Source organism: Cinclus cinclus, chromosome 1 (genome assembly GCF_963662255.1).
Source record: "Cinclus cinclus chromosome 1, bCinCin1.1, whole genome shotgun sequence".
NCBI classification, from domain to species: domain Eukaryota; kingdom Metazoa; phylum Chordata; class Aves; order Passeriformes; family Cinclidae; genus Cinclus; species Cinclus cinclus.
Genome location: NC_085046.1, coordinates 838,266 through 864,957, shown reverse-complemented (window position 1 = coordinate 864,957; position 26,692 = coordinate 838,266). Strand labels below are relative to the sequence as shown.

The 26,692-nt window shown below is 59.6% G+C and overlaps 1 protein-coding gene and 1 pseudogene across 1 annotated transcript; both read left to right on the top strand.

Annotated features, from left to right (window-relative positions):
* The first annotated feature begins 164 nt into the window (after positions 1-164).
* LOC134051448 (zinc finger protein 777-like) lies at positions 165-17,973 on the top strand. Its single transcript, XM_062505188.1, has 13 exons — positions 165-249; positions 397-795; positions 1,594-1,720; positions 3,374-3,487; positions 3,684-3,794; positions 4,757-5,663; positions 6,366-6,454; positions 8,976-9,175; positions 10,215-10,607; positions 11,725-11,851; positions 12,284-12,397; positions 13,343-13,597; positions 16,762-17,973. The coding sequence occupies exons 1-13, from the start codon at positions 226-228 to the stop codon at positions 17,853-17,855; spliced, it is 3,954 nt and encodes a 1,317-aa protein (XP_062361172.1). The 5' UTR covers positions 165-225; the 3' UTR covers positions 17,856-17,973.
* A 1,063-nt stretch (positions 17,974-19,036) lies between these two features.
* LOC134051437 (uncharacterized) lies at positions 19,037-25,842 on the top strand (annotated as a pseudogene).
* The last annotated feature ends 850 nt before the right edge of the window (positions 25,843-26,692 follow it).

Sequence of the window (26,692 nt, the reverse complement as noted above, 5' to 3'; positions counted from 1 at the left end):
TCCGCCCCCCGATTGGCTGCGCCACCGCCCAATGGGCGCGCGGTCCGCCCGCCGCCGGGGGTCGCTGTGGCGCCGGGCGCCGCCGCCGCCGCTCCCAGCGCGCCCCGCGCCCTCGGCATGGCCGCTCCGCCCCGCCGCTGCTGAGCCGCCGCCGCCGCCCGGCCCCGCCGCCGCCCCGCACCGCCCGCGCCGCCGCCCCGCACCGCCCGCATCGCCTCCCGCGCCATGGCCGACTGGGCCCCCGCTGAGGTAAGCGCTGCCGCCCCCCCCCGCCTCCCCCTCCGGCCGCCGCCCCCCTGCCCGGCCCGGCCCCGTGTCCCGCCCCCCCCCCCCCCCCCCCCCCCCGCGGGTTGCGGGCGCGTTCCCCGCGCTCACCGCGGCGCGTTCCTCCCCCAGGAGCTGGAGCGCATGATGGAGCCCCAGGAGCTGGGCCTGGAGCAGCCGCTGCCCGCCCCCGAGCAGGGCCCCGGCGGCGAGGCCGAGCTGCCGGCCGCCGAGATCTCCCTCACGCTGGTCACCGAGATCCAGGCCGTGGACAGGAAGGTGGACACCCAGGCCGCCCAGCTGATGAACCTGGAGGGCAGAATGAGGATGGCCGAGACGAAGCTGATCGGCTGCGAGAAGACGGCGGTGGAGTTTGGGAACCAGCTGGAGAGCAAGTGGACGGCGCTGGGCACCCTCATCCAGGAGTACGGGCAGCTGCAGAAGCGGCTGGAGAACATGGAGAACCTGCTGAAGAACAGGAACTTCTGGATCCTGCGGCTGCCCCCTGGGGCGAAAGGAGAAGTCCCCAAGGTAACAGTTCTCTGCTCCCTGCTGCAAAACGGGGCTGTTCTGCACAATGTGCTGGGCTCAGAGCACTGAGCTCGCAGCCCCAAGCTCTGTACAGTCCCCTATCCTGTACTGACACCCCATATCCTGTGCATTGTCAGCCCCATATCCTGCACCAGCAGCCTGATCCCTGCACCGGCAGCCCCATCTCCTGTGCACTTGGGGCCTGATCCCTGCACTGACAGCCTGATCCTTGCACTGTCAGCCCCATATCCTGCACTGGCAGCCTGATCCCTGCACTTACAGCCCCATTTTGGGACAGACGCAGTGCTGAGAGTAGCTCACGGCTCCCCCACAGCACTGTTTTCCCTTCAGCACTCAGAAGCACCAGCACAGGTCCTGCTGTGTTGATTGTGCTCTGCTCATGCACCGTGTGATCTGGGAGGGATGTGACAAATTCCTGTGTTTGGATCACGTGGAACTTTGTGGCTCAGCCCTGTCTAACTGGGAAGGCTGTCAGCCCCAGTGGCTGTTCAGAGGTGATAAGCAGCAGAATGTGTCAAAAAGGAGGTGAAAAGGAGTCTAGGCCAGCTGCTGTGTATGGGCATTGTCTGTGACAGGAGGAGGCTGAGCAGGGGGAGGTGATAGGGGAAATCCTTGTCTCATCCCTTAAAGGATGAGGCACATGGGAAGAAGCAGATGTTCCTGCCTGGGACTGTCCTGCACAACGCTTGAGGAGTTTGAGTGAGAAAATCGAATGAGAAAACATCCCCAGGTGTTTTCTTAAATGAGAAACAAACCCCGTGGTGCTGCTCCTTGCAGGTCCCCGTGGCCTTCAACGATGCCTCGTTTAACTTCTCTGAGGAGGAGTGGAAGAGCCTCAACGAGTGGCAGAAGGAGCTCTACAGGCACATCATGAAAGGCAACTACGAGGCTGTCATCTCCATGGGTAACGATGGGCCAGGGTTTGCCCTCAGCCTCCTGGCATTGAGTTTTCCTGGGAACTGGTGGGTGGGAGCAGCGCTGTGTCCTGCAGGATCAGGGAGGGGTTGGTGTGCTCTGGGGAGGTGTCACACAGCCCTGGCAGTGAGTTCAGCCCTCACAGCCACACTGAGGGTAGAAGCATGTCATGAGCACCACCACAGGGACAGTAGCTCCCTGATAGTCCCTGTGGCCCAGCGAGTGCTGGGACTGTGAGGAGGAGGAGGGGAAGTGAGAGGACCCTCAAACCAAGCAGAGGTGGGGAAGAGGGTAATTCCTTTGTCACGCCAAGGTCCACAGATCCACTGCTCTGGGTGCATCAGCCCGTTGGCTACTTTGGGCAGCAGAGGGTGCCCTGCCTCTGAGGTTCCTTCCAGCCCTTTCCGTAGGGAGTTCTGCAGACTTCCCTTTCCTCTCCCATGAGGGAGAAGTGGCATTTTCCTGGGTGCTCTGTCCAGCCCCAGGGAGTAAGTCCTGCTCGATGGGCTGCAGGATCTGCTGGGGCAGGGCTGGGGAGAAGCAGTGGCTGAGGGTGAGCTCTGCCTCCTGCTCTCCCCTCAGCAGCTCAGGGCAGTGCATTCCCAGCCAAAGAAACACGCTCCGCTCGCTCCTGCCAGTCCTGGCCGCAGGAATTCCCTCTGGGGAACACATTGCCTTCACGACATGTTCCAGACATGACCTTGCCTTGGCTGGACTGGGGGTGGGAGCGCAGACACCATACCTGGTAGCCAGACACTGCCCTGTGCCGAGTCCAGGCTCACCTGCCTCCCTGCCATCCAGCTCTGCTCAATCCTTTTCTGCTTTTTTTTTTTTTTTTCTTCCCATTTATATCTTTGAACAGAGGTTTCCTGCAGTCCTTGTGTGCCAGGGAGAAAGGTGAAGGGTAACCACAGCCCCCGTTCTCCTGTTTTCAAACCAGTCCCGTGTCCTGCTCCTGAGGAGCAGGAGCACAGCTGTCCCGCTGCAGGGGATCTGGGGATCTGAGCCTGGAGCTTAGAGAAATGTATCTGTGCTTCATCCCAAGGTTTCCCTTGAGAAACAGAGTTTAGGGCTTTGGCTCCTGTGTAAGGCAAACGGATCCACAGATCCACCGATCCACCGGAGCAGAGGTGGGAATTTAACCCCCAGGGCCTCCCACATGTCTGGAAGTGAAGTTTTCTGCTCTCCACCCGAGGAGAGATGGTGATTGTCCCCGTTCCCCCACCAAAATCCACGAGCAGCCCGTGACTCGGACGAGTAGAACGGAGCGGTCCTGGCAGGAGGGAACCGCACGGGGAGGGCAGTGCTGGCAGCTCTGGTGCTTCCCCCGAGCTGAAGTTCCCATTGTAATGGATCTGCGGACCTTAGCGGAGAGGAGAAGACAGGAGAGCCTGCAGGTAAGCCTGGATGCTTTTCTTACTGTCCTCCTCATGCTGCAGGCTGGGAGGTGCTCCTCACCTGAGCAGAGTGCGCTCCTGCATCCAGGGCCCACGCAAGGTGAGCGGGGCAGAGGGGTGAGAACAGCTTCCTAAGCCTCTCTCTGAGGTTCATTTCCCAGCAAAGGAAGGTTGGTGGGCAAAGGCTGAAGAGTCGCCCTCCCGCCAGGGCAGGGGAAACATCCTCATCCTCTTTTTATGTGCAGACGCTGCCATTTCCAAGCCTGAGCTGCTGACACGGATTGAGCAGGGAGAGGATCCCAATGCTGAGGATCAGGAGGAGTCTGAGGGAGGAGAGAGCCCCACGGACCCCACCAGTGGTGAGCCATGAGATTCCTGGGGCTCAGGGGGGAAGTGGAGGCAAATGTGGGGCTGTTCTGTTTTGTCAGCTCTCTTCTCAGGTAAATGGGGACTTTGCTTTCAAGCTTGCCTTCCCACCTGAGGCATCCATCTCTCCTGGAATCCTCTAAAGCAGCTGGAAGGTTGGAGTGTAGCTCCTGCTCTTTTCTGTTGCAGAGTTTTTCTTCCCTGGGCCTGACGACAGCTCGTGGGGTAAATACGAAGAAACTCTGGCTGAAAGCCATGAAGGCTCTGAGGAAGAGGAGAACATGGAGGTCCCTGGTACATGTGAGTGCACTGAGCTGCTTTGGGAAGTGTCCCTTGCCTAGATGTGCTTTTGGGTTCCTGGCCTCTTTGCCAGGAGCAGCTCAGCTTTTCTGGATGGTGCTTTTCCAGAATTTCAGGAAGTTGCTTTGAGTCGTGGTTTATACCATAGGAGATCCTTCAACCTCAGGCACTGTAAAAGCCCATGAGGAAAATAAGTTTTTTTCCCTTTTTGTCTCTTTTTTTGGCCTTTATCTTAAGCCACAAGTTCTTAAAGATGTGTCCTGCTTCAGGAACCCTCTTTTTTCTCTGGCTATGTATCTACAGCTAGATTATATATATTATATTACATTACAATATAATTGAAGGCAGGAAGTTGCTGGAGTGTGTCCAGAGAAGGAAATGGAGTTGGGGAAGGGTCTGGAACACTAGGATCAGCTGAGGGAGCTGGGAAAGAGGCTCAGCCTGGAGAAAAGGAGGCTCAGAGGAGACTTGCTGGCTCTGCGCGATTCCCTGACAGGAGGGGACAGCTAGGGTGGTTGGGCTTTGCTCCCAGGGGACAGGGACAGGAGAGGAAATGGCCTCAGGCTGTGCCAGAGAGGGTCAGGTTGGAAATGGGGAGAATTTATTCCCCAAAGGGGTTTGTTCTGCTGTGGGAGTGCCCAGGGCGCTGGTGGAGTCCCCATCTCTGGAGGGATGTAACATCCATGTGGATGTGGCACTTGGGGACACGGTCAGGGGCGGCCTTGGCAGTGCTGGGGGATGGTTGGACTCGATGATTTCCAAGGCCTTTTAAAACCTCAACAATTCTGAGATTCCAAGTGAAAACCCTCTAGCCTCAGCTGTATCCCAGCACAGAGTAGGTACTCACAGCCCTGTCGATGCCAGGCTGCAGACACCACCCGTGTCCTCTCAGGGGAGGAGCTGTGTAAATAACAACCCAGTCCTTGCCTCCCCAAATGACACGAGTGTCTCTGCTCTGCCAGACGAACAGCCGTGCGATGAGGAAGGCTCCGAGAGCCTGGAGCTTTCCAGGTCCTTGACAGGAAAGTGGGAAGAGGTTTTCTCCAGCCCAGAGGAGGAGATGCAGTCGAGCAGCAAGAGCCAGAGCGGGTCGGCCCCGCCGCAGCGAACGGCGACAGGGAACGGGCTGAGGCGCTCCGTGCGCCGCGGGAGAGACTTGGCCAGGAAGGAGCCCGAGACGGCGGCGGCCGACAAGGGGCCCTACATCTGCTGTGAGTGCGGGGAGAGCTTCCTGGACAAGCAGCTCTTTGCCAGCCACCAGAAGGCACACGCCAGCGAGGAGGCCTGCACGTCCCTGGAGCGCGGTGAGAGCTTCCGGCAGAAATCCAAAGCCAAGGGCCAGGGCGCCTCCCGCTCCAAAGCGTCCAAGCGCCCCGACGCAGAGAAGAGCTCGGGATTCAAGTACGGCTTCGTCAGGCACCAGGTGAACAACATGGTGGAGAGGCCCTACACCTGCTCCCAGTGCAAGGAGAGCTTCAGCCTGGAAGTGAGTCTGATCCTGCACCAGAAGCTGCACACGGGGAAGGGCGACGGGCCTCTGACGTGCACCTACTGCGGGAAGGACTTCCGAGACCTCTCCAAAGCCATCCGCCACCAGCGCATCCACACCGGGGAGAGGCCCTACCAGTGCACCGAGTGCGGCAAGAGCTTCATCCGGCGGGACCACCTGCTCAAGCACTGGCGGGTGCACACCGGGGAGACCCCCTACCAGTGCCCCGTCTGCGGGAAGCACTTCCGCTACAAAGAGTCCCTGAATTGCCACCAGAAAATCCACTCCCGCAACCCGCGGCCCGGGGAGGATTCCCAGCACAACATGGGCTCGGCGGGCACCCAAACCGACCACTTCTGCGTGAAAAAAGAGACTAAGCAGTAGCCGTGGTGGGGCCGGGGCAGGAGGGCTCGCGGTGACCGTGACGGTCTGGCAGGTGGACGTGCAGCGTGATGGCAGGTGACTTGTATCGCAGCTAATCCATGTGGTCATGCTACGAAGCCCGCTTTGGTGAAGCATCCAAGGAATTCCTCTTAAAGACTCTGCTCGGCCGGCCCAGGCAGCTCTGGGACCCCGCGGGGTTCCCGTGGCACTTCCACCGCGGCGCAGGCCCCGTGCTCGCTGTTCCCTACGCAGGGTTGGATTCTGCCCGTAGAGAATAATCCCGAGCAATTCTCTGGGGTCCGTATTTAGCAGGTGTTCCCCCACCTATCTTTGTGCATATTCAGGAGTGACAAGCTTTCGCTTTCTTTTTTCCACTCGTTTCACTGCAAGGCTGGAAGCGCGAGGAGGGAGGGAGGGAAGGAAGGCGCCGTTCCCGGCCGGCCGTGTCCCGAAAAGGCTGCGAGGCCAGCACTGGGATGAAAGCAAGAGAGGCGAGGCAGAGAGGTGGTCAGGGCACGACGTGGGATTTGTGGAAGGCGGAAAAGCGGAGAGGAGAGCGTGGCAAAGAGCGGGGTGAGATAAAGCAGGTGCAGGAGAAGGGGCTGAGGACTTTGGAGCAGGAGGAGTCGGGAAGGGCAGCGTTTGGAGGCGTGCTGGGGTCGCTCACACGATGAGGACACGTCTCCGTTCTTTTGAAGGGTGTCACTGGCACCAGCTGGGCTGTGGTTCCCCTCTGGCCCGAGGGAACGGCGCCGCTGGGCCGACACGCGGACTCCTGGCAATGAAGGTGACTTTAATATTATTTTTTAACTGGGTTTGGTCTCACTCAGGTAAGTCAGATGAGTGAAAGCAGCTTCTCCTAACCCCTGTAAAGAGCTGTTTGGTTTTTAGTTAACCTAGAAGTAGTCTGTTACTATTATTATTAATTATTATTATTATTATTATTAATTATGATGATGATAATACTACAAGGAAAGGTGTGACACTATATTTCACAGTTGCTCTAAAACACTTCCATGTATGCGATAACTGCCCGGAGTTTTCCAGCTGTTTGTGTAAATATTGGATGACTTCTGGAGCTGTCGGTGTTGTTCTGAGGTGGCTGTACGTGGTGTCTCTTCGCTCTGTATCGTCAGCTGCTGGTTTGTGACCGTGTTTTGTAATAACTTTTGTAAAGTCTGTCAATACAGTGTTTCCATTCTGAATTCCGTGTCAGCCCTTGACCTGTACTTGCAGCTCCCTCATCCTGCTCCTGGCTGTTACTCGGGAGCTTTTCCAGGTAATTGTGGAACAGGTGAACAGCACAAGCCAAGCTGAGCTGGAGAGCCAGGCCTGGCTTTAAACGAGGCTGCTCTGGGATGCTGAATCCGGGATTTGTGGTTTTAACCTTGCTGCAGTGATTTGGGTTTGTGCTCCAGGAGCCAGCCTGTGCCACACACAAACAGGGTTGTGGGTGGCTGAGGAATCCTTGGATCTGTGGTGGGATGGAGCTGGGACATCGCAGCCCCATGATGAGGGAGAGGGAGAAGCACTGGTGGCCGTGGCCACGTTGGAGCTGGGATGATGGAATCGAAGAATTGGGAGGGTTGGAAGGGACCTCAAAGGGTGCCCAGCTGGTGCCACACCCGGGGTGTTTCTTCCTTCCATGCTCCCTCCCAGCCCAGCATTCCCCAGGCTCTTCCCTGCCAGAGCCCAGGACATGAAGACAGTTCCCTCTCCCCACCAGAGATTCCCCCCCCCAAGCTCCAGCGAGGCCCAGGGGTTGTTCCAAACTGGGACCTGGTGTGGGAGGGGGAGAGGGCAGCCCCTAGGTCAGAGCCACCTTGGGGATGTGGCACTCGAGGTCCACAGAGACCAGGGAGAGCCAGAGTCCCTCAGGGACCCTGATCCGTGCTGGGTGCCTGGGGAGATGGAACAAGGGACCCCAGTGAATCCCCCCAGGCTCTGAGTGACCCCAATGAATCCCCCCACACTCTGAGTGACCCCAGTGGATCCCTCACACTGTGTGGAATGGGGCTGCCCCATGTGGACATGGAAATGCTGGAGATGCTGGGGAGAAAGAAGGGAGAGTGAAAATAGCTCAGGGAAGGAGCATCCTGTGGGATCCAGGCTGGGGAGGGAGGGTGCTGCCAAGGGTGAGGCTGAGCACAGCTCTGAGCACACAGAGACAGCGTGAGGACACGTGTCCGTGGACATGGCTGTATCCTGGGGCTGCTCAGCCCATTCCTGGGAATAAATACAATTTTATTGTGGGTAATCTACACTCATCTCCACAGGGGCCTCCAACAGCCAGGGTCAGGCACTCCCACTGCCAGGAGCTGCACTGGGATGTACAAACCCCAGGCAGGGATTCCCCTCCATTCCAGAGCTGCTCCTGGTGTCCTCTCCCAATGGATCAGCCCTGGACAAGGGTTGTGGATCCCCTGGGACAGACCAAGATGGGCCAGGACAGGGGGTCTTTAATCGGGGGTCCCCACCTGCTGTCACACCCCTGTCCCCCTCCCTAAGCCCGGGTGACCCATCCTACTTGTCCTCTCCCTTTTCACACAAACCAAAGGTTTTCCTGCCCTTCCCTGTGCTCAGTGTCACCAACTTCCACCCAAGGTGTGCCAGGGCTGTGTCAGAGCAGAATGGGCATGGGATGGGGATGGGATGGGATTATGGGATGGGATTATGGGATGGGATGGGATGGGATGGGATGGGATGGGATGGGATGGGATGGGATGGGATGGGATGGGATGGGATGGGATGAATGGAGTGAAATAGGATGGAACTAGATGAGACATGGGTGGAATGGGATGTGATGGCACAAGATGTGGGATGGATAGGGTGGGACTAGATGGGACAAGAGTGGACACACAGCATGGAAGGGTACAGGATGGGATGGGATCCATGCCATGGGATCCATGGGATGGGATGGGATGCTGCGATCGGGTCCAGGCAGGAGCGGTCGCTCCGTTCCCACGGCACCGCCTCCGGCCGCCATTTCCGAGCCCGCCGGGATGGGCGGGGGGACCCGACGGGCGGGGCCAAAGAAGCCGCCCCGGTGCCTCCACAGTGACCCCCTGGTCCCTCCCCTGTGGCACCGAGCCCTCCCGCGGCCTCTCCCACTTGCCCCTCCCGTCACCTTGCACCACAGCCCGGGGCCTTCCCAGTTACTCCTCAGTCCCCCCTGGCTCCCCGCTGCCAGCCCGGCTCCTCGGGCAATGCCCCGAGTGCCGCCAGTCGCCAATGCCGCCAGCCCCGCCGGTTCCCCCCCAATCTCCCGGTTTCCCCCCAGTCTCCCGGTTCCTCCCCTGTCCCCGCAGTCCCCGGTGCCGTGAGGGGGGCCCCGACGGGGCGGGGCGCTGATGCCGTGGGGCCGCCAGGGGGCGCTGTGCGGCGCGCGGCCGCCCCGCTCCGCCCCGCTCGGCGCGCGGTCCGGCGGCGGCAGCGCCCCCTGGCGGCGCGGCGGGGCAGCGGCGCGGCCGGAGCGCCGGACCCGGACCCGGACCCGGAGCCGCGCTCGGTGTCGGAGCCGCCGCCGCCCCCGCCCCGCCGCCTCCGCCCGCTAGGCCCCGCGCCGCCCCCGGCCCGCCCCCACCGCGCCGCGCCCCCGCCCCGCCGCGCCGCGCCCGCGCCCAGCCCGATGCCCGGCGGCGGGCGGAGGTGAAGCAGCGAGCGGGCGCTGGATCCTCCCGGCCGCGGCCCCCGGGGCCCCGGGCACGGAACAAAGGGCCATGGCCGAGGGGGCCCCCGCTCAGGTAAAAGGCGCCCGCCCGCCGCGGGGCCGGGCCCGGCGCGCACCGCCCGCCCGCGCCTCGCGGGCCGCACGTCGGGGCTCACGGGCCGCGCCGTCGGGGCCGCGGCGGGCGGGCGGGGGGGGGGGGGGGGGGGGGGGGGGGGGGAGATGGGGGGCGGCGGCGGCGGCGGGCGCTGTCAGCGCGAGGGGCCGCGGCCGCTTCCCCCGGGGCGGCGGGCGGGGACGGGACGGGCGGCCCCGGGGGGGCGGTGGCGGCGGCGGCGGCGCCTCGCCTCTCCCGCCCGGGCCTCCGCGGCCGGCGGCGCCCGCGCTGCCGTCGGGGCCGGGCCTGCCCGTCCGCCGCTCCCCCGCCGCCGGGCCCCGGGGCCGACCCGCCGCCGCTCCCCCCATCCCGTGTCACCGCCCGGTCCCCATGGCGACGGGGCGCCCGCAGCCCCCCGGGTGTCCCCTCGCCGTGCTCATGGCAACGGGGCTCGGTCCGCCCGTGTCACCCCACCTCCCCCCCCCCACCTCCCCCGTTCCGTGTCACCTCCCGCCCCCGCCGCGGCCGGTCCTGCCCGTCCCGCGGGGCCGGCACGGGGCGGTGTAAGCGGCTTAGCGGGGACACGGGGACGTCCCCGCCGCCCCGCCGAGCGCTGGGCCCTGTAGCCGCCGTCCCCCGCGTGGCCCCGGGGATGTCTCCGTGGCCCCGGGGGATCCCTGTCACAGCGGGGCGGGGGGAGCGGGTCTCTATCGCCCCGGGAGGGTCCCTATCCCCCTGGAGCCATCCATCCCCCGCCCTGACCCCGCGCCCTTGTGTCCGCAGGCGCCGGAGCCGGTGCGGCCGCCGCGCTGCCCCTCGCCCCTCCGGCCGGCGGCCGGCCCCGAGCGCACCTCGGAGCGGGAGACGCAGACAGCAGAGCTGTCCCTGACCGTGGTGGCGGCCGTGCAGGCGGTGGAACGGAAGGTGGATTCCCACTCTACCCGCCTGCTCGACCTGGAGGGTCGGACGGGGATGGCGGAGAAGAAGCTGATCGACTGTGAGAAGACGGCGGCGGAGCTGGGGAACCAGCTGGAGAGCAAGTGCGCGGCTCTGGGCACCCTCATCCAGGAGTACGGGCTGCTCCAACGGCGGCTGGAGAACATGGAGAACCTGCTGAAGAACAGGAACTTCTGGATCCTGCGGCTGCCCCCAGGCAGGAAAGGGGAAGTCCCCAAGGTAACGGTGTCAGTGTCGGGCGCTGCACCCGAAATGCTCCCGGAGGGGAGGGCAGGACCGGGGTGGGTGAGCGGGGACAGCCCTGGCACAGGTGAGTCTCTCGCCACTGCAGCTGCCCATTGCAGCTTCCCAGCTCATCCACTGCTGGGACTAAAATATGGTGGGACAGAGGCCTGGGAGGACATCCTGGTACTCAGGCCAGAGGTTTCAGTTCTGCTCCACTGCGCTGCACAGCCCTGGGGCCGTCGAGTCTTTTTTTTTTCTCCTTTTTTTTTTTGCCACCATTTGAAGAAAGCCTGCAGATTGTGTGGTTCTTTAATTTTGACCACCTTGACTCTGAAGAGTCTTCCAGGCTGGGGAAGGAGAAAGTGGGAGCTGCTGCTGCAGGGAAGGGGTAAACTTTGGGATTCAGGAAGGCAGATGAGCTCTGGAAAGAGCCCACCATCAATATTCAGTTCCTACTTGAATTTCACAATGTTCCCACTAAAAGAGAGTGTGCAAATGAGACCGTGTAGGACATGGGAAATGGGAGTATCTCTAGAGAGAGAAGAGGGGATTTGGCAAAGGTGGGTTCAGACCCTGACACCCCATGAAGTGCAGTTTGGGGACAGAACTGGAGTGCTGCGTTCCCTCTGAAGAGTTCCACTCTAGCACAGCACAGTTTGCACATCCTGAATTTATCCTTAGGAATTATTCCTTGGCCAACAAGCTGGGAAGGTGCAGGGGGTGGGCACACAGTAACCAGGGATATTTGGGAGCCCTGTGGACCTGGGTAGAGTTTTCCCTGGAGTTCCTGGGTAATTGAATCTGGGAGTTACGTCAGCTCATCAATAGGGATGAGTCCAGCCCAGCTCCTGGGGTTTTTCTCCCTTACAGTCCCCCAAGTCTTATCACCCTGCAGAGAGCAGGGACTGAGAGGAGAAGCTCAGGGTCCTTTGTGGAAATCCCAGTCTGGATTCATCCCTAGGAGCCATCCGTTTGGTTGAGTCCTCTATTCCCAAAGAAACAGCTGCCCAGGAGCTGTTGGACATGTAAAAGGCAGCTCATTGATGGCCTTGAAGGAGCTGGAGCCTGGCTGTGTCCAGGCTCCTGCTTGAAGCTGCTGTTGGATTTGCAGGTGCCGGTGACCTTTGACGATGTGTCCGTCTATTTCAATGACAAGGAATGGGAGAAGCTGGAGGAGTGGCAGAAGGAGCTGTACAAGAATGTGATGAAGGGGAACTACGAGTCTCTGATCTCCCTGGGTAAATACAGGGGTGTCCTCGCCCTGCTGAGGGGCAGGAGGCTCCTTCTGGCTCCTTCTTGGATGAGACACAAATGTCCCATTTTAGAGGCTTAAAAACACAGGAGGATGTTTTTACTCTGGGTTTATTCCAGCTCATGCTGTAATGGTGTTCTGGCTGGGTGAGGGGTGACCCGTGGGCAGGTGGGCTGGAGAGCTCCCGAACCTTTTCCAGCCACAGTTATGCCATCAAAACCCGTGGCTGTAGGGAGGGCTTCCCTGCGTCTTCTGGGTCTGCAGTGCGTATCAGCCCATGCACCCCTTTAGAGGATTTTGTACCTTTGGACGTTCCCAAGTGTCCTCATGTGTCCCCCACATGCTGGGAAGAGGTGGAAGCCAGTATTAGATTTCCAGTGCAGTAATCCCTCTCTCCCACCCCTCTGTCTCTCAACAGACTATGCAATTTCCAAACCTGGTGTTTTGTCTCAGATCGAGCAAGGGGAGGAATCGCGGGGCAGGAATGAGCAGGACCTGGAGGAGAGTGAGATCATTACTGATGCCACGGCAGGTGAGGCGGCGCCTTGGCACGAGGGCAGCCCTGGGTTGTGTTCCCAGGAGCTGCTCATCCCAAGGCTGAAGCAGATGTTGCTGCGAGCTGTGGCTGATGTGGTTTATCAGGAGAAGCCTTGCCTAGGAATGGGATAAATTTGGCTGATTGGAGGTTTGATGTCCAGGTACAGCTCAACTTAGAAACCAGGGCAATCAGAGCCTGGAGAGTTGGGCACTGGGAGCCCTTCCCAGCAAGGGAAGCATCTGCAACCAGACCAGATCCTCAGGGAGCCAGTGTGCTTGGCAGGGAAGGAGAATCGGGTCCCATTGGGAGAGCCCATACACCCAGATAATCCTCTCCAGCCTCTCTTTGCATGGATGGTGCCTGGGTTTATCCTTGGAGCATCCTCCCGGGCAGGGAAGCCTGGTCCCATGCTGTGTGCAGGGAGATGGAATGCTGAAGGCCAGGACAGGGCTGGAAATGGGTCCCAGTGATCCCAAGGCCCAGAGCAATAAGGGGGCTGATAAGGATGTAAGGAGGTGGCCTGGAAGAGATGGTGGCATCTCCACTCACTATCCCCGATTCCAGGCCCTGGCTGTGGGGTCACACCAACACCCTGCTTGTGCTTTCCATCACCAGGATCTTGAAATTAAATTGAGGCCAGTGGGAAGAGGAAGGTCATGGGCCCACGTGGAGCTGCAGCTGGGGGCGTGGGGTGGCTGAGGGATGCTGAGCTGTGGCACCAGGGTCCCAGGCTGGGTGGAACGAGTTCCCTGTGCCTGCAGAGGGTCCTGGGCTGGAGCTGGGAGCATGGCAGGGATGGGTGAAGGGCAGGGGCCGAAGAGGCCAAGCAGATGAAATCCTCATTGGATCAGCAGCTGGAGCTGGCAGGGATTGCTGGGAGCCAATCCTTCGTCCTGGCTCCTGGGAGTGATGGCGGGCGGAAATCTCTCGTTGCTGCAGCTGGAATAAGGGTTGTGATCAAAACCGAGGAGCTCCTTCCTGAAGACAGCCCCGAGAACCCCGAGCTGCACGGGATGTCGGGGCAGTCCGAGGGCAGCTTCCAGAGCCCAGATGAGGAGGCAGCCTGTGAGAGCCCCTACAGCTCCGTGTCCCCACCTAGGGACCTCCCGGGGACCAGCCTGGGGGACTCGTCCGAGTACGGAGCCGACTTCAACGAGATCCAGAGGGTCATTGTTCACCACGGGAGCTGCACAGGTGAGGTGCTCGGGACACGGCTCTTCACATGTGGTGTGTCAGGGACAGCAGGCCCTGGGGGCTGTGGTGGCTTGGGAAAAGGTGGGGAAGGGGTTGGAGGGACAGGAGGAGTTAAATCCCCCCAGAACCAGCACCAGAATTAGTTTCTGACCGCAGGAACTTCCAGGAGTGGCTCTGGTCATGCCTTGAACTTGGAGGAAGAGGAGACAGCATGTCCGTGGTGGACACATGGTGGTCCCTGAGAGCTGCTGTCCTGCTCAGGGGCACAACAAGCACTGGCCCAGTCCTTTGAGTCTGGGAAAAGCCCAGGTTTTACCCGCAGAGACCGAGGGAAGATGTGTCTCAGGCACGAGACACATCTGTGAGCCCTGCTCCCAAAACCTCATGGTGGCAGAGAGCAGGACGTTCGTGTGAGGTGTGGAGGAGTGGATGGTTACACACTGGACACTGCTGGAGGAATGTGGGAGGTCCTGCAGGTTCCCAAGTGTGGGAGTTGCTCAGGGCAGCTCCACAGGATAGGGAAGAATGTGGCTGGAGCTCTGTGATTTGTGAGCTGCCAGGAGGGAAAGGGAAGGATGAGGTGATTTGTGGGGAGATGAGATGATGGCACCAAATGCTTCATGTGTGGAGTTCTGCCAGTGGAGTGGCAGATACAGGCCAAATCCTACAGATGTGCTGTGAAGGTGGGGATGGAAGAGCAGGGAGATGAGAGGCTGGGGATGGTGGGTTCCCTCCTCCTGATGGCTTTGTGGTGGTGAAACACAAACCAAGACACAGAGAGTTGAGCTCTGAGGGCCTCAACTCCATCTTGTGGGTCCTGTGGTCTGCTCAAGGCTTTGTGAGGGAAGTCAGCCAAGCCACCAGTGGGGCTGGAGCTGATCCTTGTCCGAGCGCTGCTGCCTCTGCCAGGGCACAGGGCCTGGCTGGTGGGGCTGGGCAAGAGCTGTGGCTGTGCTGGCCAGGATGGGGGCTGAGCCCCCAGGTCCTTAGAGGGAGCAGAGAGAAGAACCTGGGTTTTCCCCTCCCTCAGAGGGGAGAGTGCCCTGGCTTTGACACATCCACTCCCATTGGTTTCCTTTTCTTAGGAAGGTGTAGCTGCTGTTCCTAGGAGAGTATTTAGGCCTGGCTCAAGGTGCAGTGTGGGGTGACATGAGGGATGCCCCATGGGCCTCTCCTTGGCCCTGTGTCCTGCCATGTGTCCCTGGGATGGCTGCCCTCACCAAACAAAACCCCTGCCTCACTTCTGGCGTTGGTGACATAAAGGGGAGCCTGGCCTGCTGCCATCCATCCCACTGCCATTCCATCCCACTGCCATCCATCTCACTGCCATCCATCCCAATGCCATTCCATCCCACTGCCATTCCATCCCACTGCCATCCATCTCACTGCCATCCATCCCACTGCCATCCATCCCACTGCCATCCATCTCACTGCCATCCATCCCACTGCCATCCATCTCACTGCCATCCATCCCACTGCCATTCCATCCCACTGCCATCCATCCCACTGCCATCCATCTCACTGCCATCCATCCCAATGCCATTCCATCCCACTGCCATTCCATCCCACTGCCATCCATCCCACTGCCATCCATCTCACTGCCATCCATCCCACTGCCATTCCATCTCACTGCCATCCATCCCACTGCCATTCCATCCCACTGCCATCCATCCCACTGCCATCCATCTCACTGCCATCTATCCCAATGCCATTCCATCCCACTGCCATTCCATCCCACTGCCATTCCATCTCACTGCCATCCATCCCACTGCCATTCCATCCCACTGCCATTCCATCCCACTGCCATCCATCTCATTGCCATCTATCCCAATGCCATTCCATCCCACTGCCATTCCATCCCACTGCCATTCCATCCCACTGCCATTCCATCCCACTGCCATTCCATCCCACTGCCATTCCATCTCACTGCCATCCATCTCACTGCCATCCATCCCACTGCCATTCCATCCCACTGCCATCCATCCCACTGCCATCCATCTCACTGCCATCCATCCCACTGCCATCCATCTCACTGCCATCCATCCCACTGCCATTCCATCCCACTGCCATTCCATCCCACTGCCATTCCATCCCACTGCCATTCCATCTCACTGCCATCCATCCCACTGCCATTCCATCCCACTGCCATTCCATCCCACTGCCATTCCATCCCACTGCCATCCATCTCACTGCCATCTATCCCAATGCCATTCCATCCCACTGCCATTCCATCCCACTGCCATTCCATCTCACTGCCATCCATCCCACTGCCATTCCATCCCACTGCCATTCCATCCCACTGCCATTCCATCCCACTGCCATCCATCTCATTGCCATCTATCCCAATGCCATTCCATCCCACTGCCATTCCATCCCACTGCCATTCCATCCCACTGCCATCCATCCCACTGCCATCCATCTCACTGCCATCTATCCCAATGCCATTCCATCCCACTGCCATCCATCCCACTGCCATTCCATCTCACTGCCATCCATCCCACTGCCATTCCATCCCACTGCCATCCATCCCACTGCCATTCCATCTCACTGCCATCCATCCCACTGCCTTCCATCCCACTGCCATCCATCCCAATGCCATTCCATCCCGCGGCCATCCATCCTGCTGTTGGACGCTCTGGGAAGGAGAGGGGTGGGTTTCTTGCCACACCACATCACAGTGAGGCTGATGGAAGGGGACGATCCCTGTCAGGACTGTCCTGTGCTGTCCCCGGGGTGGAGGCGGCAGCCTGATGCTGTTTGTGCCCAGCGGTGCCGTGCCAGGAGTAGTGTTGTAGCCCAGAGAAAGGGCAGCAGGTGGAGCTGCTCTGAAATCACTCGGGCAGCCGAGCAAACCCATGGCACTTTTATCCCCCATATCCTGCAGCAGCACGAAGCTGCCAAACCTTTCAGCAGGCGGTCAGAGCGCACCCTTCAGAGGAGCCTGGCCAGGGGTGGTTTGTCTGAGCTCCGTGTTCGGGGGCCTCACGGCCCATCCCAGCGCTCCAGGCTGCAGCAGCAGCCAGCTCGTGTCCCGGTGGCTGGGCAGAACAGGCAGGCACAAACAGCTGCAGGAGCCCTTGCAGGTGTTTCTGTAGTACCCAGAGGTGTAAGAGGCTACCCAATCCCACCCAGTGACCCTAACGCTGTTCGATTTTCCCCCTCAGAAGATGGGATCGTGATCAAGACGGAGGAGGAGGAGGAGGAGGAGGACGACGACCCCGACGCGCTGGAGCCGTGTGCCGTGTTCTCGGGCCGCAGCGAGCCGCCGGCGTTCCCCAGCCACGAGGCCGGGCTGGGCTGCGAGGCGCAGTGCAGCTCCAAGGCGCAGCCCCGCAGCCTGGCCCGCATCAGGAAGCCGTCGGCCTGCGAGAGGGACTCGGGGGACGTGAAGCCGGCCAGCGGCCAGCAGCGGAACCGGACGCGGGAGAGACCCTACATCTGCCCCGAGTGCGGGAAGAGCTTCATGCTCAAGATCAACTTCATGATCCACCAGCGCAACCACCTCAAGGAAGGGCCCTACGAGTGCCACGAGTGCGACCTCAGCTTCCGCAACAAGCAGCAGTTCCTGCTGCACCAGCGCAGCCACACGCGCCGCGGCGTGGGGGTCCCGCGGCGCCCCGAGCACGGCCTCAAGCCCCCGGCGCGGCCCCCGCCCCCGGGGAAGCCCTACAAGTGCTCCGAGTGCGAGAGCAGCTTCAGCCACAAGTCGAGCCTCAGCAAACACCAGATCACCCACGTCGGGGAGCGGCCCTTCACCTGCGGCGAGTGCCGGCGGAGCTTCCGCCTGCAGATCAGCCTGCTCATGCACCAGAGGATCCACGCCGGCAAGAACGAGATGGCTTTCCTGTGCCCCCAGTGCGGCAAGAACTTCACTCGGCCCTCCCACCTGCTGCGGCACCAGCGGACTCACACCGGCGAGCGGCCCTACCAGTGCAGCCAGTGCGAGAAGACCTTCAGCGAGAAGTCCAAGCTCACCAACCATTACCGCATCCACACGCGGGAGCGCCCGCACGCCTGCGCCGTCTGCGGGAAGGGCTTCATCCGTAAGCATCACCTCCTGGAGCACCAGCGCATCCACACGGGCGAGCGGCCCTACCACTGCACCGAGTGTGGCAAGAACTTCACGCAGAAGCATCACCTCCTGGAGCACCAGCGGGCGCACACCGGCGAGCGGCCCTACCCCTGCACCGAGTGCACCAAGTGCTTCCGCTACAAGCAGTCGCTCAAGTACCACCTGAGGACGCACATGGGAGAGTGAGGGGCTGCCGAGGCTTCCTCTCCCTCCCTCCATCCCTCCCTTCCTTCCTCCTCGTCCTCCTTCTCCTCCACTGATCTCTCCCACCTTTCCCTCCATCCATCTCCCCCCCACCCCGGCTCAGGGCATGGACATCAAGGAAGCTTTGTGTGGTAGCGCCGCTGGTCTGGTGGAGACTCGGCTGATTGGAAATAAATTAATGAATTAAAGCAAGCGACGCGCAGCGAAATTAAAAGATTATATATATATATAAAATTAACAGAAGCAGCTGATTTAGGGGGAATCCTCACCAACAAGCAAACAAACCACCAACAAAAGAAACCTGTACACAGGGCGTTTTGCCAGAGTAGGACTCGTAACTGCTTTTTAAATCTACTGTTTGGTTTTTTTTAATAAATGTGGAGGAACTTTTTATTTGATAAGCAACCTTAGGATGGGCAAGGTTTTATTTTTGGTTTTGTTTGTTTGTTTGTTTGTTTTGTTTTTTTTTTGTTTTTGTTTTGTTTTTTGTTAACTGCTCTGTAGGCTGATTCTGGCACAGTCACTTTTTGTCCAGGAGCTCTGTGGAGGCGCTGCCTTGTCCGGGTTGGATGCGACAGGAGGAGCTCCAGCCGGGGGGAGGAGGTGAGTAATTAACAGATGCAGCTGATGAGGAAGTTCTGCGTGTGTCTAGATTGGAAGCGCTGATAGGTGCCTGCCCGGCTCGCGGGGCTGTGATGCACTCCTGAATTATACAATAGAATAAAATTCTAGTTGCAGTAAAAGACCCTTTTTCTGGTAGGACCCCTCTGCAGGGCTCCTCCAAACACTCATTCCTAGCGCTCAATCCTCCCACTGGGGGCTGGCCCTGCCACCACCCAGGGCACCAGGGTGCTGTGGGTCTGGCCATGGGGTGCTGTGGGGCCACCAGGGCTGACTGAGAGCAGGATCTTGTTGTGTTGAACTGCTCTGCTGTCCTCGAGCTGCTGCTGGTGGCATCGACCGAGCTCTCCTCAATGGCAGGAGTGGCAGAATTCCTGCCCAGAGGAGGAGCAGCTCCAGGCTGCCTCCACGGAAAGACCTCCCTGCTCCTGGGCTTGGTGGGACACGATCCATCTCCCTGCTGTTGGTCTGAGCTCCTATTTGTACCAGCTCAGTTCCCAGGGACCCCAACTTGTCCTGGCTGCAGCTCCTGAGGTTGGGCTATGGCTGGGTGAGATCCATCCGAGGGGCTGGGGCAGGCTGGGGTGGTGGCACCAGCTGGGGATGGGATGGTGACACCAGCTGGGGATGGATTGGTGACACCAGCTGGGGATGGGATGGTGACACCAGCTGGGGCTGGGATGGTGGCACCAGCTGGGGATGGGATGGTGACACCAGCTGGGGACGGGTTGGTGACACCAGTTGGGGGTGGGATGGTGACACCAGCTGGGGACGGGTTGGTGACACCAGCTCCCCGGAGCACACTGGGCTCCTTCCCAGGTGCTGTTACATCTCGTGTTGGACAGGGGCATCAAAAAACAGAGCAATGATGGGAGAAGTTGTTGGGACCTGTTAATGCCTTTGCAGAGCCAAAGTCCTCATCCAGGAATTGCCTGGTGTATGAATCCCTCCTAAATTGGGATTTATGGCTTCTTCTGTGCTAGAAAGTGCCAGAGGGCAGCACAGCCATGTAGAGATGCTGAGAGCTACCAGCTGGTCACTGCTGTGGGTGGGAGCATTTTGGGGCTGCCAGGGCAGGCTCCTGCCAATGTTCCTGGCTTCCCACTGCTGGGGTGGAGCCTGCAACTCCCTGGAGGAAGTTTGGGGTTTCAGGTCAGGGGGTGCTGTCTGACAGGAGTTGACACTTCCATCTCTGAAAGTTGGCCAGACTGGATGAGGCTTTGAGCAACCTGGGATAGTGGAAGGTGTTCCTGCCCTTCCAGGGAGGTGGAACCAGATTAGCTTGAAGGTCCCATCACACCCAAACCATTCTGGAATTCTGTGAAAAGTGCTGTGGTGGGGCTGACATCCTGGGAGAGAGGTATGGGGGCAGGATAGGAGGGCCTGGCTGCAGCCTAGTGTCCCTCAGCAGCCTCCCTGCATCCCCCACACCAGGACTAAATGCAATTATGGGGAAGAAGCAAATGAAAAGCAGAACTGATTCTGCTTCTCAGCGGCCCGTGTCCATCACAATGCCAGCGACACAGACCTGGCAGAATCCTTTTTTCTTCCTAAAAATGGACAAATTCAGCTTTTTATCAGCAAAAGAAAAGCTGAGGTGCCTGTACTAGGCTGGCCGCCCCTTGCAGTGTGAGAACCTTGGTGTGGCCAGGCTGGCAGTGCCCATGCTCTGCTCTGTGTCACTGTGCCCCACACAGCAACTCCTGCCCCTTGAGCTGCTCCTTGCCCACCACACACAGATCTAACAGCCTCGGTCGCTGGACACTGCCAGGATTTAACAACATCCTGGTGACCTTCAGCAGCTCAAATGTCACCAACCCGTCTGCAGAGACAGCTCCCGTGCCAGTGGGCATGTGGGCCATCATGGCCCCGAGTGCAGGTGGCAGCAACTCTGAAAACCACAGTGGTGGCAATTAACAGCATTGTCCCATGGTGGGACACTGACTCAATGCTCCTGTCCCTGAAGCTCGGGCCAGTGGCACTCACCCAGCCCTCCCTGGCCTGGGGTGCTGGAAAAACTGGACACAGATGCACCCAGAAAGCACCTCCAGGAACAGGGGGTGACCAGAAGCTGTCCCAACCCGGGTGTGAGATGGGCAGTGGTACCCCCAGGCAGCACCCCAGAGGCTCCAGACAAGTGGGGACATCAGGCTGTCACCCCGGGGTGCTGGAGGGACAGTCACAGCTGCTGTCCTGGGGCCTGGGAACCACCGGGGCCGGGGAGCTGGCAGTGAGGTGGTAAGGACACTCAGCAGGGCACGGCCATGGCAGGGCAGCAGCTGCCTGGAGAGGGATTTGTTCGACTGCTTTATTGTGTCAGGGGGTGGATGGTGCCCCCCAAAACACTCCTTCGACCCCAGCTGGCAGCACATGAGGGTGGAGGAGGAGCAGAATTCACGGCTGAATATGGGGGCTTGGGTTTGGGCATCCTCCAGTGCTGAGTCCACAGCAGCAACACAGAAGGGACAATGTGAAGAAGCACGAGGCAGCTCCGCTGGGGAAGGGATTTGTGCTCGCCGCCAGGGCTGAGCTAGGGAGAAGCCCCCGGACGCGTGCCAGGTTATTAATGATTAAATTAATTGAAGCATCCTGAGCATCCGCGGGTGCTGGCAGCCCCGTGCCGGGACGTGCCGGCTGCGCCTCGGGGGAAGGCTGGGATGAAGGCTAGGGATAAAGGCTGGGGATAAAGGCTGGGATGAAGGCTCGCACTCACCCCAGCCCTCCCCTTCTCCAGCCGCTGCTGCATTCCCCGCTCGCGTGGGCTGCTCACGGCCCCGTGCCCGTGTCCCCCCAGCGTTTTCCTGCTCCTTCCTCCCCTGCTTGCACACACACACACACGGACAGGCGTGTGTGTACTGTGAGCTGCAGGCACAGGAATATCTACAGGGAGAGACGGGGAGGCACACACAGACGCACATGTAGTGACATGGATGCGCACTGCCAGGCACACACACGTGTGTGTAATGACACAGACGCAATCACACTCACGCTCACAGCCCAAGCCATTCCCCTCAGCCCCGCCCGTTCCCATCGAGCCCCGGTCCAGTCCCGTCCATCCCACCCCATCCCGTCCATCCCACCCCATCCCGTCCATCGCGGCCGTGGCTCAAGAGGTGCTGGCTTTGGGCGAGCAGCTGCCCGTTGCGCCTGGAGCTGTTCTGTTCCGTTCAGCCCGTGCTCCAGGCGTGCGGGCGCAGCTCCTGCCAGCAGTGCCTGGCGGCCGTGCTGGGGGCACCCCCTCGGCCCTCCGCCTGCCCGCGGTGCCGCTGCACGGTGCAGCCGGGCTCGCCGCACCCCAGCCGCTCGCTGGGCGCCGTGGCGGAGCTGGCCCGGGCTCTGGGGGAGGTGACCCGGGCGCGGTGCCCCCGGCGATGTTCTGCGAGCCCTGCGCCGCCCCGCTCTGCGCTCTCTGCTGCTCCGGCCTCGAGCGGCGCCCGCACCGCGTTCTCCCCGCAGAAGGGCTGGGAGATTGGCGAGGGGATGGGATGGGTGCCTTCGCTGTCCGGGGTGGGGTGGCCGAGGGGCACAGGTCAAGGTCCACTGCGGTCACACGTTGGGATCCCCTCTGTGCCCCTGTCTGCGTACACAGCTGGGGTCCCTTCAAGGACAGTCGGGGGGCTGCTCTGGGCATGGCTCTGGGTCTCCTCTGAGCACGGTGTGGTTCCCCTCCACACGCGGGGTGAGGGTGTGGGCCTGGCCGGCCTCACCCCGCTGCTGGCTGGGGTTCTTGTCTGGGTATCAGTTTGGGGTTCCCATCTGTCTGTGGGGTCCTGTATCCCACCCTGCTGGGGCCGCTGGTTCTCCCATCACCTGGCCCCAGCCCACCCAGATCCCTCTCTCTGCTCACCCCTCTGTGTCCCTTGTGCCCCAGATACCACCAGCCAGGGTTTCTCCCCCCTCGGTGTGGGCTGGGGTCTCGGCTCACTGCAACACAGGAGATAATTCAGAGTGTGAGGAGCTTTTTAATACTCCAGCAAATTTATGGAGCATGTCTGAGTCCCTGCTACTGTCACTGCAAACTTCTTCCCAGGAATCCCAATGTCTAAAGTTGTTTTTTCTATTTAAAAAACTATTTTTAAAAACTCCACAAACTCCAGGGTTTCTGCATGAATTATTCCAGAAATGTTTCTGGCCATACGAGCTGTGGATGGGGATCTCCCCAGCCTGACTAAAGTGAGTTTGGTGAGGTGGGCGCTGTCTCTGAGCTCAAAACCCACTCCCAGGCACTCAGGGGTCACCCCCAGTGACTCGACAGACTGGGATTGTCTCCACAAGGGTTGTTTGGTGACATCATCTCCTTCCTGTGAATGTCACTCCAAAATTACCAAAAATGCCCTTTTTTTAATCTAGGAGACACTCTGGAGAAACCTGCTTTTTCTACAAAAACGGAAGATTGAAGCCCAAAGGAGACCAGAAAAGTCGTGATCTGCTGGTGTGTGTTCGTCTCCATGCCCCCCACTGCTCACCCACCTGGCTCCCCAGGAATGTCCCATCTTTCCTTCTCCTCATATATATATATGTCCTAGTCCATAACAGCGTTCTTTTCTCCCTCCCTCTCTGTCCATCTCATACGGCCTCCTTGGGCCCATCAACATCTAGATTTGCCACCCCTCTCTCTGTTCTTCCTGGTATGTTCTTTTCCTGTCCAAAACCTCTGGTCCCCCTTCTGTGTGTTCTTTGCCCCCTCTCTGCAGCAGCTGTGTCCCTGCGGGGGCAGCTGGAGGCTGAGGGTCTCCTGGTGCCTTGCAGATGACAGCGATGTTGGAGTTGAAGTGTGCGTCTGAGACCTTTCAGGAGCTGCAGCAGGTCCTGAAGGAGAAGGAGGAGATCCTGCTGGCCCAGCTCAAGCAGGAGCTTGTTAAGAAGAGGTGTGAATACAGCTCCAGGGTGTGGAGAGGGAGTGGCTGCTGGACATGGTGATTGCTGAGATCAAAGAGAAGCGGGACCAGCCAGTGGTCGAGTTCCTTATGGTGAGGCTGCATCCCCCACTGGGCACTGTGACCCCTGGTGGGGCTGGGGACACCCACCTGGCAGCTTCCAAATTCCCGGGGGCCACGCTGTGACTCCGCGCTGTGCCCACTCTGGATTGGGGCCCTGAGGGAAGGGAAGGTTGGGATGAGGTGTGGGGTGACCCCCAGCCCCCTTAACCTGCTTCACACTGCTGGGCAGCCACTGCAGCTCCCTCAGCAGTACCAGAGCTCACATGCGTTTTCTCTCTTCTGTGATGTTGGCAAAATCCTGAGCAGGTATGAAACAGGCTTGGTGTTCCTCTCCTCCTGCGCAGCTCCTTTGGGCAGAGATTTGGGAGTGCTGCAGGCGCTGGGAGGTAGGTGGTTTTTCCCCCCTGAGTATTTGGGATTTCATGTGATGTTATTGGGAACCCCTCCTAAAGATGGGGTTCCTGTGCTGATAGCTGGGACACAGCTCCCCTGGGTTCTGTGGCTGCAGGGATTTCCCTGTTTCCCTTCTGGCCCTAGCTGGTGGCTGGGCTCTGAGCTCCTCTCCCTGTTGTTCCTCTCAGCTGTAAGGCAGCCAGGGCCCCGATCCCAGAGCCAGTTTCCCCCAAGCTGCTGAGGAGAGTTGAGAGCCTCTCTGAGATGAGCCAGCAGGTCGTGGACATGGTGGCCAAAATCAAAGGTAAAGCTCTGCTGGCTCCATGCTGTGCTTCCCCTGGGCTTGGCTGGCAGTGGGAAATTCTCACTGCCTGGTGCCTCTGCCTGGGGCTCAGGAGAAAAACGCCTGCTCCAGATGGGAACCATCCTTGAGATGGGCTTTGCTGGAGCTGGGCCTCCACATCTGGCTTGCTGTCCTGGTGGGGAGCAGGAAAGGTGCCACAGGAGACACACTACACTCGCGCATCTTCCTTTCCTTCTTCCAGTGAACCTGTGGAGTGAGATGAACTGGGAAAGGGGTAAGTTTCTGGGGCTGATGAGCAAAACTGAGGGGGAAAACCTTTCCAGGATGAGTTTCCTCATGTCTTTGGTGCAAAGATAGGCTTACAGCACATCTAAACCCAGCATCTGTCTAGAACTGAGTCCTATTGTTTTGTCTGGGCCTGCTCTAAAAATCCAGGTGTGCCTTCATGGCAGGCAGCACCAGGGATGCTGTCCTGCAACACCAGGCGAGGGCCACAGCCACAGGAGGCTGTGTCAGGCTGTGCCCAGTTAAGCAGAGGGGCTGAACATGTTTTTAGCCGGCATTTAGGCATGGCCAGAGGTGCTTTTGCAGGTGCTCGGGACCCACACGATGCAGCATTGCTGGGCTGAGGTCTAGCTGGCACCATTTGTGTTGAGAGTGCTCTCCACACTCTCAGCTTTTGGGATGATGCACTTGAGCACAGGACAGTCGTGCCTCAGTTTCCCCCCTGCAGTGCCCAGAGGAGTGGGTTTAGCAGAGGGTCTGAGGTGGTGACGCTGCACAGTGACACCTGTGCGGCCCTGTGGGATGGCCACGGGATGGCAGCAGAACATCCCTCACGGATGGGCAGCTCTGGCTCTAGAGTTGCCTGGTTGCTTGTCAGGGCAGGGTTCCGAGCTGGGTGAGCGCTTGTGACAGGAGCAGGGACTGGCCTGGCCCCTCTCCTGCCTGGCAGCAGTGCCTCCTCACACCCACGGGATACACTGCTCCCCGCAGGCAGCAATAGCCAGCAGATCTGGGAGCAGGTTAACAAAGAGCATTGTGCCACCGTGGGGACAGTAAGGGTCCTGTGTCCCATGCCACCCGAGGGGATGCAGGAGTGCCCGTCGTGCTCCCTGGACACATCCCAGCCCCTTGGTGCAGGGTGGAGAGGTGCTGGTTCTCAGCAGCCACAGACTGATGTTTCTGTCATCCATTAGAGCAGGTGACGCTGGAGTCCGAGACAGCGAGTCCTTACCTGATGCTTTCTTGGGACCACAAAACCATCTGGCATGAAAATGGAAAATGAAAACTCCCTGACACCTCCAAGAGGTTCACGGGCAGCTTCAGTGTCCTGGGCTCCTGGGGGTTCACGTCTGGGAGGCATTACTGGGAGGCAGAGGTCGGGAAAGGGGGTGACTGTGCCATGGGAATGGCCCTGGAATCTGTGCTGAGGAAGGAGTTGCTCAGTGTGGCCAGGGAGAAGATCTGGGCCCTGCGACTGGCCTGGGACGGCCAGTGCAGAACATTCCATGTGCCTCCTGTCAGGCTGGCATTCAGAGAAGAGCTCCAGAGAATCAGAGTCCACCTGGACTATGAAGCGGGCCGAGTGACCCTCTACAATGGAGAGAACATGACACAGATTTTGCAGCTGGGGGCCACCTTCACTGAGAAAGTCTTCCCATATTTTTGGCTCTGGTCAGGAGAAAGCCACATCAGGCTGTGTGACTGATTAGGGTGGATGGCTGCCTGGCTAGCTGAGCTGGGAGGGACTGTGGAAATGACATGGCATCATGCTGTATATTCCCTGCAGCTCTGCCTGGGCTGGACCCTCTCTGCAGTTTTCTCCATCTGCTCTTGCTGGGTCCTTTGGAGCATTAAAGAAGTGCTGTCCTGCGTGGGGGTGTCTGTGTGCTGGTATCCTGGCTAGATCCCACAGTGATGGTGTCCTACCTCTCCCTGTGGGCACTGAGGCCATAGAATAATCGTGAGGGAGGAGGGAAGAGGTTCTGATTGTTCATGCCAGCCTTTGGCAGCACTGCTTGTTGCAGCTGTGCTGTGCTGTGCTGTGCTGTGCTGTGCTGGAGGATGCAGCCACCCTGCACACAGCAATTCAGGCTGGAGCCATGAGCTAATAGTGGTGATGAGTGCTCAAAAAGTTTGCAAAATGGAAAATGTTCAGGGGAGGGAGAGCAGGAGTGAGGGCACACCTGGAAGAACAGCAGGAGCCAGGGGTGTGATGGAGATCTATGAGGTCAGGGATCATCAGGGAAGGAGCAAACACTGTCTAACCCAGGAGCATTGTGTGACTGGTGGATGGCAGGGCCCAGGCAGAGGGACATGGGTTGTGGGTCATGTCCTAGAGATCTCCTGGATCCAAAGAGATCAGCTGGAGACAACAGCCTCTGGAACTATCGGAGGGATGTGGCAGAGAGTCTGCCAGGGACTGGACAGCACAGATCTGCTAACCCTGAGCTGAGGACAAGCTGCTGTGTCCTAAAGGGTTTATCTGGAGTACAAGCAGAGGACTGTCAAGCCTCCCTTCTGCTCGTCGCTCCATGAACCCCATCCTGATGTCACAG

Excerpts from the sequence above, each read along its gene's own strand:
- LOC134051448 (XM_062505188.1), top strand. The coding sequence starts at position 226 with ATGGCCGACTGGGCCCCCGCTGAG. Across the intron at positions 6,455-8,975 it reads GCGGACTCCTGGCAATGAAG|TCCCCGGTGCCGTGAGGGGG; the intron begins GTGACTTTAATA and ends CTGTCCCCGCAG. Across the intron at positions 11,852-12,283 it reads CGAGTCTCTGATCTCCCTGG|ACTATGCAATTTCCAAACCT; the intron begins GTAAATACAGGG and ends GTCTCTCAACAG.